Source organism: Cheilinus undulatus, linkage group 14 (genome assembly GCF_018320785.1).
Source record: "Cheilinus undulatus linkage group 14, ASM1832078v1, whole genome shotgun sequence".
NCBI lineage: Eukaryota > Metazoa > Chordata > Actinopteri > Labriformes > Labridae > Cheilinus > Cheilinus undulatus.
Genome location: NC_054878.1, coordinates 8,706,071 through 8,717,495, shown reverse-complemented (window position 1 = coordinate 8,717,495; position 11,425 = coordinate 8,706,071). Strand labels below are relative to the sequence as shown.

Here is an 11,425-nt window from a genome sequence, read left to right as displayed (position 1 = left end):
GGCCTGTAAGGACTTAAGTTTAGTGGTTAGGGTGCTGGTTCACTTCTTGTGTACTACAGAGGGGCCCATGAGCAAGACAGCAAACCCCCAACCAGTCATATGAAGCTCCTGCATGTGCTGCAGCCTGTCACAGTCATATCTCTGTTAGATCCTGTTAACGCTGGAAAGACGATGGATGGTCCAGGTTTGGGTCCGTCATCAGGTACTATACCTTCTCTGATTTCCTGTTTTGAATATTAAATGTTTCATATCATACAACAATCTTTAGACAGGGATAAACCTGACCAGGCGTCCTCCAAACCCCCTAACTGTTTGGCAGATTAATCAAGTTTAACAAAAACTTGACCAAAAACCTAGACCATGAAGATCAGAGATGAGACAGAGATAAAGAATCAGATCAGAACTAAACCTTACATTGATGCCAATTGGGCAGGAACAAAAAGCATCAGAAACAGTAGAGATTGAACAATTAACAACAAAGCTGAATGTCAGTCTCAGTCTCCTATTTTGGAAGAGGAGAGAACTGTCTATTGTGATTGACTGAAATTCTTCACTTTGAAAGATTTATGTTAAAATACAAAAAAATGAGAAGATTTGGCACCCAGTGATCTCCTTTCTGCAGAGCTTAATAAATAAATTTTCCACATATATTTTCAGGTGGGACTCCATGGGTGGGTTCAGGTTTGGGTTGGAGCTGTTTTGTGTTTTTTGTTCACTCTGTACTCAGAAGGAAAGTCATTATTGCCTGCTGAGAAGTATTAAATGACTTACCTTACAGCAGGGGTGTCAAACTCAAACACAGCAGGAGCTGGATTCTGGATTCAGGTCTAACCTGAGGGCCTAACAGGGCCACCTTTCTACCAGAAACTGTCAACCTTATTTCACCAGTAATAAAATATGACCGATAATTTTGAAATTTAAAAAGATAAGTTTAAAGGCTGACAATCTGAGAAAAATATATTTAGTGGTTGAAAAAGGTCAAAACACAAAATTGAAATTGAAAAATAATGTTTTATAATGGCAAATTTATTAGAAAGTCAAAATCCTGAGTTTGAAAGGTCAAAATATAAAATAAAACTTATAATCATGACATTAAAAATATGATTCCAAATTTTAAATTGTGAGTCTAAAAGGTCAAAATATGGTATTATGAAGTCAAAGTTTGGAGTTAAAATGTGAGACAAAACACAAAATTGCCTAATTGTTTAATAAGGTCAAGATTTGAATTAAAAAAATTGAATTATCACAATAATTGAACAAAGATGTTTTTGTCGTGACCATGACTGAACACAGATCTGGAGGGTTCGTAGGCACGCACATCCCATGAAGTTGAGAACTGGGTGCTGGACCAAAAGAGTGAATCAAATGAAACAGGTAAATGAGTCCGCACACCAGAAGCTGCTCCAAGGGCTATTTAATCGAGATTATCACCACATGTGACGTTTCGGGCCTAAGCCCTTCATCAGACAATGAGATACAGGGGATACACCTCCATATATGTATGATCTGGATCACCTGACAAGTCATGTGACAAGATAATGTCGGTGAAAGGAAAAGCATACCAAGAGCTATATACACCCATCTACAAGATATGATCAAAGCTTTTGAAATGAGTCTACAATGCCTCAACATGGGTGAAAGCCATCTTAATCATCGTGACATGCAAGGGATATATAGAAAAAAAGTAGTGTACAACCCCTGTAAATCAAAGACAAGTGATAATAACACAAAAACCATATAAAAATATAAAAGTATTCTTGCTACAGGTAGTGTCTAAATGTAAATATTCATATCATCACATATTAAATCATATTTACAGCAGCATCCTGTGGTTTTTAGCTGAGGTTGGGGTCGCTTTGGTCCGTTTTGGCTGGACATAATTTATCGTAGATGGTCAATTCACAGCCAGAGACAGGAAGATGGTACTCATTAGAGGGGACCTGAAACAGTAGAGTTTTAACAGAGTCAGGAAATGCAACATTTCTTAACCTTAGACTTGATAAATCAAATGCTGGTTTATCTCAGTGATCAGGTTAATAAAGAGTCAAAGAGGTCACCTCCACATTCATGCTGTCTCTGTATACTCTGCTGTTCAAACCTGTGAAACAGAAACCAGTTTTAATCAGAGTCTGCTGGTCTGTGGCTGATTTAAACCCACTTAAACACTTAAAAGCTCCTAGAGAAGAGATCAGAAACATTCACTAAACCTTTGCAGTAGCAGATATAAGCAGATATAACAGAGATGTAAAGATATTCAGATATAAAGAGTTTCCTGACTTTAATGTGGTTTAGGGTTGAACTAAAAGAGTTAGACACTATGTTCTTCCTGTTTCCTTACCATGGGGTCTGATGTTCCTGTGAGCACAAACTATTGTCAGCGCCAGCCCCAAGACGATGATGACGATGACCAGAACTACGACCACGTACAGCAGCCCATCTGTGGGACATTAAAGACATGAAGACCTGATTATGACAGTCAGAGCTATTAAGAAGCACCTGAACCACAGGAAACAGAAAGTTTTACTTTTTGAAAATGTTCTTGGTCCTGATTGAATCGTACATATTTAACGTATCAAACATCTGTCTAGATGTTTGACTTGTTAAATATATATTGATCGCCTCATAGCGTTCTTAACTTTCATTGGTGGTTTTACTCAACTTTCAGAGGTTGGCTTACTTAACATTCATGGATTGACTTATTTAACTTTTGTTGTTGGCTTTCTTTCATTTTTCATTGACTTTCTCAACTTTTAGGGGTTGGCCTTCATTACTTCAGGCGTTGGTTTTATTAACTTTCAGGGGCCAGATTTCTTAACCTTTGTGGGTTAGCTTTCCTAACTTTGAGGGGCTGGCTTTGCTAACTTTTAGGGTTCCTTTCTTAGGGGTTTGAGGGTTTAACTTTGAAATTAACTTACCCATGTCAGCAGTGGCTGCTGTAAACAGTCTTGCCACAACCAAAGTAAGCTACGTCAAGATTAGAGAAAATACCCCAAGAGGTTGGCTTTCTTAATTTTCAGGGGTCTGCTAACTTAACTTTAGTGGGTTGGCTTACCTAAATCTCAGGGTTTTACTTTCTTTACTTTCAGGGGTCAGGTATCTTAGTATTCAGTGGTGGTCTCACTCAACTTTTAGGTGTTGGCTTTGTTAACTTTAAGCCTAAAATTTAACAAAGCTGACCCAGTTAAGAAATTAAGTAAGCCAACAACAAAAGTTAGGTAAGCAATCCATGAACATTAAGTAAGCCAACCCCTACAAGTTTTAGGGGTTTATAGTCTCTGTTAATGGCTGCTGCCTCCCACCCACATCATCCACAGACAGATGTCATTAGCTGGGTTTCCATTACAGTTTTCTGCAAAGTAAAAGCGATTTCAACTAAATTTCAACTAAGTACAATTGCGCTTTGAATGCGTTTCCATTGAAGGGAGTTTTGAGAATGAGCCTTGCAATTCTCGTTAAGTCTCATCTCGCGTAAATCTGTTGTAGGGAAGCTGGTAATTTTGAACAAAAGACAAAGGCAACGGATGGTACTTCAGAGGCAAAGTCTGTACGTATGGCAAAAGCCACATATAAGGGTATAAGCATGATGTTAAGAAAAGTCTTTCCTCCCCTTCTATCCACACGTACCGCACCATGTTGACTCGAAGTGACAGGTCATGTGACACCGTACGTCATGTCCTGTGACTTATAAATGTGGAAAAAGTGTTTCCATTACACTTTTGCAATATACTTCTATATCAAAACGTCTAAAGAACCTCCTCAGGAGAGCGTAATTTTTTTTGTGATATTTGAGGGGTTTTTCGAATTTCAGGTGTTTCCATAACCAGTTTTTTATTGCGCTATTTAGATTTTGCGCATTTCTAAGGGTAATGGAAACGCGGCTAGACGGTGTTCTCTGATCAGTAAACCAGGAGCACAGATTGACTGTAAATCTTATTTTTTGTCCTCAGGTGGTCTGCCTGTCCCACTCTGATAACCCTGATATCTAAAGAAAGGTCATAGGGATTTCCTTCAGATGTTACTGTTATGGTCCTGCCCACTGACTGATGGACCAATGACATTTAAAAGGCCAAAGGTCATTAGGCCTCATAATCAGCCTTTGTTTTTAACATTAATACCACAGAATCACCCAGCCCCTCTTCCTGACCCTCCACTGTACCTTCAATGTATGATGGAGGCGTTTAACCACCAGATGGATGTTGTAGCCTGAGACCAGGACTGTTCTGTAGAGCTGCTGAAATAGACAAGTTTTCTTCATGTATGTAAATAAAAACGTCTTTTACAGACGTTTACAGTTACAATTAGTTACAGTTTCACCTGTTGGGGGGCTGCTGCATTGCAGGGGACACTCTTCACCGGCAGAAGCCTCCTCTGTTGTCACCAAGGGACTCTCAGTGGAACTGGGATCTGAAACAGTATTGATGAAGAATCATCAGTTAAAATTGATAGTAATCAACCCAGCTCCAAACATTTGCAGTTTCAGCCATTTTTACACCATTTCTGCCCCATTATTTCCATTTCAGTCTCCTTGTACAGTTTCAAGAAAGGGAATAATGGACGTTTAGAAGTATAATCAAAATCCAAATGAAGCACACATATTGTTGGTGGGCTGCAAATGAATAAACATCTAGCTCTTAGTTGCAGTTTCACCTGTTGGGATGTAGCTGTGGGTGGAGACAGGAGCAGGAACCTCCTCTGTGGTCACTTTGGGACTCTCAGTGGTACTGGGATCTGAAACAGTATTGATGAAGAATCATTCACTTTACTTCACTTGCCTCTAAAAGCATTTAGACTCTGATACAGGTAATTGTGATTCAGAATTGAATCGATTCATGAAATCAGTGGCGATACACAGCCCTAGAACACACACTGGGGGTCAGAATTACACTTAGGGTGCCAAAATTGTAGGAGCTAGTCCTGCCAGCAGAAAGTACAGATTTACTGAAAACATGTAAAAACATCTAGCTGTTATTTGCAGTTTCACCTGTTGGGATATAGCTGTGGGTGGAGACAGGAGCAGGAACCTCCTCTGTGGTCACTGGGGGACTCTCAGTGGTACTGGGATCTGAAACGGTATTGATGAAGAATCATTAGTTAAAACTGATAGTAATCAACCCAGCTCCAAACTTTTGCAGTTTCAGCTATTTTTACATCATTTCTGCCCCATTATTTCCATTTCAGTGTCCTTGTCACTGTCCTACAGTGGTTTCAAGAAAAGGACTAATGGAAGTTTAGAAGCACAACCAAAATCCAAATGAAGCACACATATTGTTGGTGGGCTGCAAATGAGAATTACACCTAGGGCACTAAATGGTATAGTGGGTTGGACCTGACTGCAGAAAAGTACAGATTTACTGAAAAATGAATACACATCTAGCTTTTAGTTGAAGTTTCACCTGTTGGGATGTAGCTGTGGGTGGAGGCAGGAGCAGGAAGCTCCTCTGTGGTCACTTTGGGACTCTCAGTGGAACTGGGATCTGAAACAGTATTGATGAAGAATCATTCACTTTATTGATAATAATCAACCCAGCTCCAAACTTTTGTAGCATCAGCCTTTATTTCATTGTTCCTGCTCATTTATTTCCTGTTCTTTGATCTAATCTCTGTTCTCTTCCAAGTAGATGAGACTGGGGTGGTTTCTGGAGGGTATGCTTGAATTCTTGAGGTATTACACTCCTCAGCCTCCCTGGTAAAGTTTATTTTATGGTGCTGGAAAGGAGGCTCCCTCTGATTGTGAAACCTTGGATACAGAAGGAACAATGCGGATTCTTTCCTGGCTGTGGGAAAGTGGATCAGCTTTTAACCCTTAGGGGAGCATGGGAGTTTGCTCATCCAGTTTACATGTGTTCTTTTGACTTGGAGAAACCTTACACTTGTGAGTTGTGTCTGTGTTCTCAGCACAAAGATGGAGGTTCCACCTCTGCTGGGAACCTCCAGCAAGCACTAGGCTCAGACTTAGAGACAGGAGGAGTTCAGACATCTGTAGAGAACTAGGAGTAAAACATTGAAAGGAGCCAGTTGAGTTTGTTGGGGCATCTGATCAGTAGATTTATTGATTTATTAACAGCTCTACTGTAAAGTTACTGTGAATTATACTGGCACTGACAACACTTATGGTTGTTCTCTTCTGGTTTAAGCACACTAAACTAGCTTGTATGTTGATTTTGTCAGTAACAGAGAGGTTCTTAACCTTGCAGAGCAGATGGATATGCCTGTTTCCTTGTTTTTCACTGGTGAATCCATCTTGTTAAGCTCCTGTCTGAACTGTTTGGGCCCGGTTAGCCAGTGACAGGACCAATCAGCGACGAGGGGCAATACTTTCAGGCATGGCAGCGTCGTGATGTAAACAAGCAGCAGCAAGAGTTGGTGCAGTTATGGAGGAAGAGATTAGCATGGATGCTGCTAAAGCACCAGTTTTATCTGAACTTGATGACATGTCTTCATGAAAAGAAGAACAAAGATCAGCAGTGAGTTGTTTTCTTTTCAAAAATGACAAAAGTCGAGTATTAACATGTCTATAGTTGCCATGTTTCACGTTAATCCTTGGTAGCAGCAGAAGTGCCGCTCAATAGCTGCTACGTCACGTGTTTTGTTGCTCTGTTTGGCCTGTAGAGATGTGACAGACAGAACGTTCATCCAATCATACTCCGAGTTTTTTTCAAATCCTCTGCCTTTTCTCAGACATTTCCTATTGAAGCTTTCCCAGATGGATGTGTGAAACAAATCTATCTGGCGTGTCAGGTTAGGAGGTTCTTATTCACGTATGAGAATCAGCTTCTTCCCTCCCTAACCATCACTCACAAATGTCCAACAATTACACAACAACACTCACCAGAAATGACGATGAGAGCAAAGTCTCGATATGAAGCTGAAGATAGCGCTCTGCCGTAACCACACCTGTACCATCCAGTGTCAGACCTGGTCAAGTTTGAGATGGTCACGTACAGCCCATACACTGAATTTTCTGTATATTCCAGGCTGTATCTGCCACTCTGAGCGGCGCTGATATTGCTTTCAAGGAGAATGTCTTCTTCTTTAACACAGTCTCCCCTACAAAGGAACATCCAACCTCCAGGGACAGGATCACCACTGCATCCACGTGTATTGCTTTCTCCTTCAACCTTTGTACCAGCAAATCGTGAGTTTCCCTGAATCGGAGCTGAGGAGAAAAAAAAAAGATGAACAGTAGCTGTGATTAGCTCCTCAAAGGTCTATGTCAGTGGTTCTCATACTTCGCGTTACGCAGTTCTCTATGGAGTTTAGTCCTCGTTAGGGGCGCAGCACGATATTGGCTAAGTCACGTGTTTTGTTGCTCTGATTGGCCCGTAAAGATGTGACAGAAAGAACATTCATCCAATCACCCTCCAAGTTTTTTTTCAAAGGCTCTGCCCTTTTCCAAACACTATGGAAGGTTTACCAGATGCTTGTGTGAAACAAATCCATCTGACGTGTCAGGTTATAAATCCACTGATACACAATGCACCTCAATGCATCTGTGGCTCTTCTGCCTCTCGCCTGTGGACAGCAGGGATCCATAATGACAGAGATCTTAGAACACACCAGTATGATTTGAACACGCATTTTCAAATGTTTGTGGCTTACCCTTCCCCACAGTCCGTCTCAGAAGTGGGGTAAAAAGAAGCACACTGTTTTGCCCAAGTCACCTATTCTAGAAGTAATTGGACCAAAGTCAGCTTCAAAATTGCATAAGTCACAAAGGCATGTTCATAAATTGGCCTATGTCATTAATCCTCTTATAATAAATACATGACTGACAGCATCATTTTTATTCCAGTAGTCATCTATTGTCATAACCTTTTTTGTGCAGAATGGTCAATTAATATCATATACCCTAGATTTGATTAAGTTTTTTTCTGTCTCCTGAAAAACTTGGATAAAATATGACTTAGGCCATTATTTTAGGGAGGTGATGATATGAAAATTTCACTTCTTGATTTAAATTATGGCAAAAAAAAAAAAAAAAAAAAGTTTGATATTCTGTCTTTATGAAATGCACCTGTAAATCTGTTCTGGTCATAAATCCATCTTGAACTCTATGTAGAGCATTAACCCTGCTTGATAGAAAACGTAGTGCTCTAGAATTAGCAGAATGAATAGAAGTAGCTACAGAGAACTATTATATTATCTAGCTCAGTGGTTCTCAACTGGTGGGTCGGGACCCAAAAGTGGGTCACTGAGCAGTTTTCGGTGGGTCGTGACTTGATGTCTGAAAAAAAAGGTGGCAAAAGTCCTGAAGTCCTTATTGAACATGCATCAATACCTTTTATGTTACCCTGTTTTACTGTGAAATTGGTTCAATTTAAATGTTTGATCAAAATATCAACTAATTTATCCTCTTCTTGCGATAATTCGATACTTTTCCTATGACAGTGAAGTAATTTCACAAAATTTACACATAATGATGGGGAATGGGGGTATAAAATTAGTCAGTTTTGTCCCTTTTCTTTTTTAAATCAGATGTTTTAAACCGATCATGCTCCAAACTGCAACATATTTAATTACCTAAACATGCATCGTTGAAATTCTTTTGGAAACTTGGTTCACGATCTGTCTAAGGCAGACTGGTGGGTGCTGACGCCGGTTTATGTCTCCTTGCTGCAGATTCTGGAGCCCATAAATGCTAGCTTCGTGAGGCTAGCTTTTTAGCTGACAAAAAAGACAAATAACTGCAAAATTTATAGCCAAGCATATGTTATAGTAAACCTTATCACTTACCAATAGGGAATGAGTCCTGCATAATGGCAATAGCTTTACTAGCTAGGAAGAATTTCTTTCGTTTTGAAGCGGCTGCCATCTTGAAAAGCTCATATAATTGCCTAAGTCACTCTTGACTTGACTTAGGTCATTATAATATAGGGGTACATGGTCTGTTCAACTGAAGATGTTTGTAATTCTAGCAGAGGTGGCCGGCATCATGAAGAGGTGACTAAGGCAAAAAAAAAAAAAAAAGGACTTTGGCCATTATTTTAGGAATATTACAGTATATTCCATATTCATCCATACACTCAGTCATTACATATAATATTATTCTGAAGAAATGTGACATTTTGTGATTGAGTTCAAACTCACCATCAACAACTCTGACCCCAAAATCTGCGTAAGACTGCGGAGCGTCGGTCCCTCCAAGCCCACACCTGTAGCGTCCTGAGTCCGACTTCTTCAGGTTTGTGATGGCCACACTTAAACTGCTTTTCTTAGACTGAGTTCCTGCTTTGGACACCTCTTGGTAACTGATGCTGTATCTGTCATTCACAGCCTTGGCACCGTCTGTTTTAACAAGAATATCCTCTCCTTCACAGTCGTTTTTACAGAAGAACTTCCAGTCATATTGCTCTGAGAAACTACAGGTGATGGTCCCATTTCCTCCTGTACCTCCAGTGTAGATGCTGAGTTTAGCAGTGACAGGACACAGAGCTGTAGGAAAATCAGAGAATCAGCATCAGTACTGACAGCCAGAACTTCCTGTAGGGTAGACTCCTACTCAAAAAAATAAAGAAATTAACCCAAAACCCACCATGGAAACTGCTGCTGTTTCTGTTCAGTGACCGGATGCAGCTCTTTTTAGGATTACTGAAAATAAATCCCCCTTACAAAACTTTAATAAAGGTAAACACTTCATCAGTAAAGATTAATGGCAAATTGCATAAATAAATTAGTTTCCCCACACATAAAAACCAGGCTATAATTGACAAATCTAAAGGTAAACCTTTATTTTTTTGTCTATATATAACTTCTGTTGGGTGAACATCATTGAGACCAGGAGGAACTTAAATAAATTTAAAAAATGTACTTAGTATCAGTGGCATAACCTTTCTTCTGTCACAATGCAGTCATTTTTATGCATCATATTAAATCCTGTTTTACCACACAATAGTCTAAAAACTCACTGTTTCATTTTATTTCAAATATGCATCGGCTGATCTATGGATCTACCTTCTGGTTTTGGATTGTGGCTCTCGCTTTGGAGCGATGAGGTTGAGTACCACTGATCTGGAAGTCAACTCAGTGTTCACTGGCTAAGTGGCGTTAATCTGACTGTGTTGGATCAGATTTGACTTTTAAAAACTATTTAACATTAAACAAAAGCTTTGATAATTCCTGTGTGCAATTTTTCTTTTTAAATGAGAGCTTTTATCGATTTATTTAAAAAAGTTAAACAGCTGGCTGCATCAGTAATTGTTAAAGTTCTGTTCCAAGACTACTGAGGGGTAACTTACTGTGTTTGCTATGTAAACCTTTAAATGTGTTTAAGTTCAACTGGAGCTAAAATTAGACTTAAAAAATTGAACTTTTCTATACACCTTAACATGGGTTTCATGCTTTCACAGGATGTGGTCGGTTAAAGAGGACTGGACTGAAGAAGAACTGAAAATTAGACTCTTCTGTTAGGGACACGAAAGACCAAGTCCCTAAACCTGAACCCTGACCTAAAGACACCCTCCCATCAAACAAGGATTTAGCATGTTAATTCAGTTTCAATTAAATTGAAACTGAATTTAATTCAGTTTCACTACATATTTTTTCAGTGAATGCTGCAGTATTAACGATAACTATAATAATGACTATTATTGTTTTATGACTATTATTAAATCATAATTTGTAATTTTATAAAAATATCAACAATAGATTCTGTTTGTGAGTCCTTACCTGATAAGTAGGCTAAGAAGATGACCTGGTAGATCTTCATCCTGCGTTTATACAGATGGAGGCGATAAATAAACTGACTGAAGACTTCAGTCCTTCTTCCTAAGTATCTCTAATGGCACTTGGTTGAATTTAAGTCACTGTCTTACATAACTATTGCTTCTAAACCTCAGTTTAATAACCTTGGTTTGTCTCAGTTTAAGGAACAAAGAGGTTTCAAAAAAAGGAAATGAAGATAAACTAAAAAAGTTGAACCCCAGTGGCTTCCTGCACCAGTCAACATATTGTACATACTTACCAGAATTATCCAGAAACTGGTAAAGTTTTCAGTTTTTAATTCTACAGCTCATTCTATTCTGTTCAGACTCTGTTTTCAGTTTGAATATGTTGCAGTCTCATGCTATAGTTGTTTAATTCATTTTTATCCTCATCAATCTACACTCAGTACTCCACAATGACAAAGTGAAAACATGTTTATTCAGACTCCTTACTCAGTACCTAGTAGAAGAACCTCTGGCAGCACTGACAGCTTTGATTCTTTTTTAATATGATCCAACAAGCTTTGCTGACTGGATTTGGGAACTTTCGGCCATTCTTATTTGCTAATCCTCTCAAGCTCAGTCAGGTTGGATGGTGACCGTGGGTGGGGGTCGTTTTCAGGTCTCTTTGGATTCAATAGCGTTCAAGCACTGAGGAATACATTTTCATCGAGGATACCCTTTACTTTCCTCCATTCAGCTTTCCCTCAATTCTGACCAGTCTC

The 11,425-nt window shown here is 39.3% G+C and overlaps 1 protein-coding gene across 2 annotated transcripts; it reads right to left on the bottom strand.

The window, feature by feature from the left end:
• Positions 1 to 1,336: 1,336 nt before the first annotated feature.
• LOC121521713 lies at positions 1,337 to 10,784 on the bottom strand. Of its 2 annotated transcripts, XM_041805856.1 has the most exons (10): positions 10,666 to 10,784; positions 9,088 to 9,432; positions 6,830 to 7,156; positions 5,394 to 5,474; positions 4,982 to 5,062; positions 4,648 to 4,728; positions 4,315 to 4,404; positions 2,339 to 2,437; positions 2,058 to 2,098; positions 1,337 to 1,940 (listed from the first exon to the last, which is right to left on the bottom strand). In XM_041805856.1, exons 1-10 carry the CDS (start codon positions 10,703 to 10,705, stop codon positions 1,836 to 1,838), a joined length of 1,290 nt encoding a protein of 429 aa, XP_041661790.1. In that variant the 5' UTR covers positions 10,706 to 10,784; the 3' UTR covers positions 1,337 to 1,835. The 2 variants fall into 2 exon arrangements, with proteins under 2 accessions (XP_041661790.1, XP_041661791.1); XM_041805857.1 differs by lacking the exons at positions 1,337 to 1,940; positions 2,058 to 2,098 and adding an exon at positions 4,157 to 4,231 and having other exon boundaries at positions 2,369 to 2,437.
• Between the last annotated feature and the right edge of the window lie 641 nt (positions 10,785 to 11,425).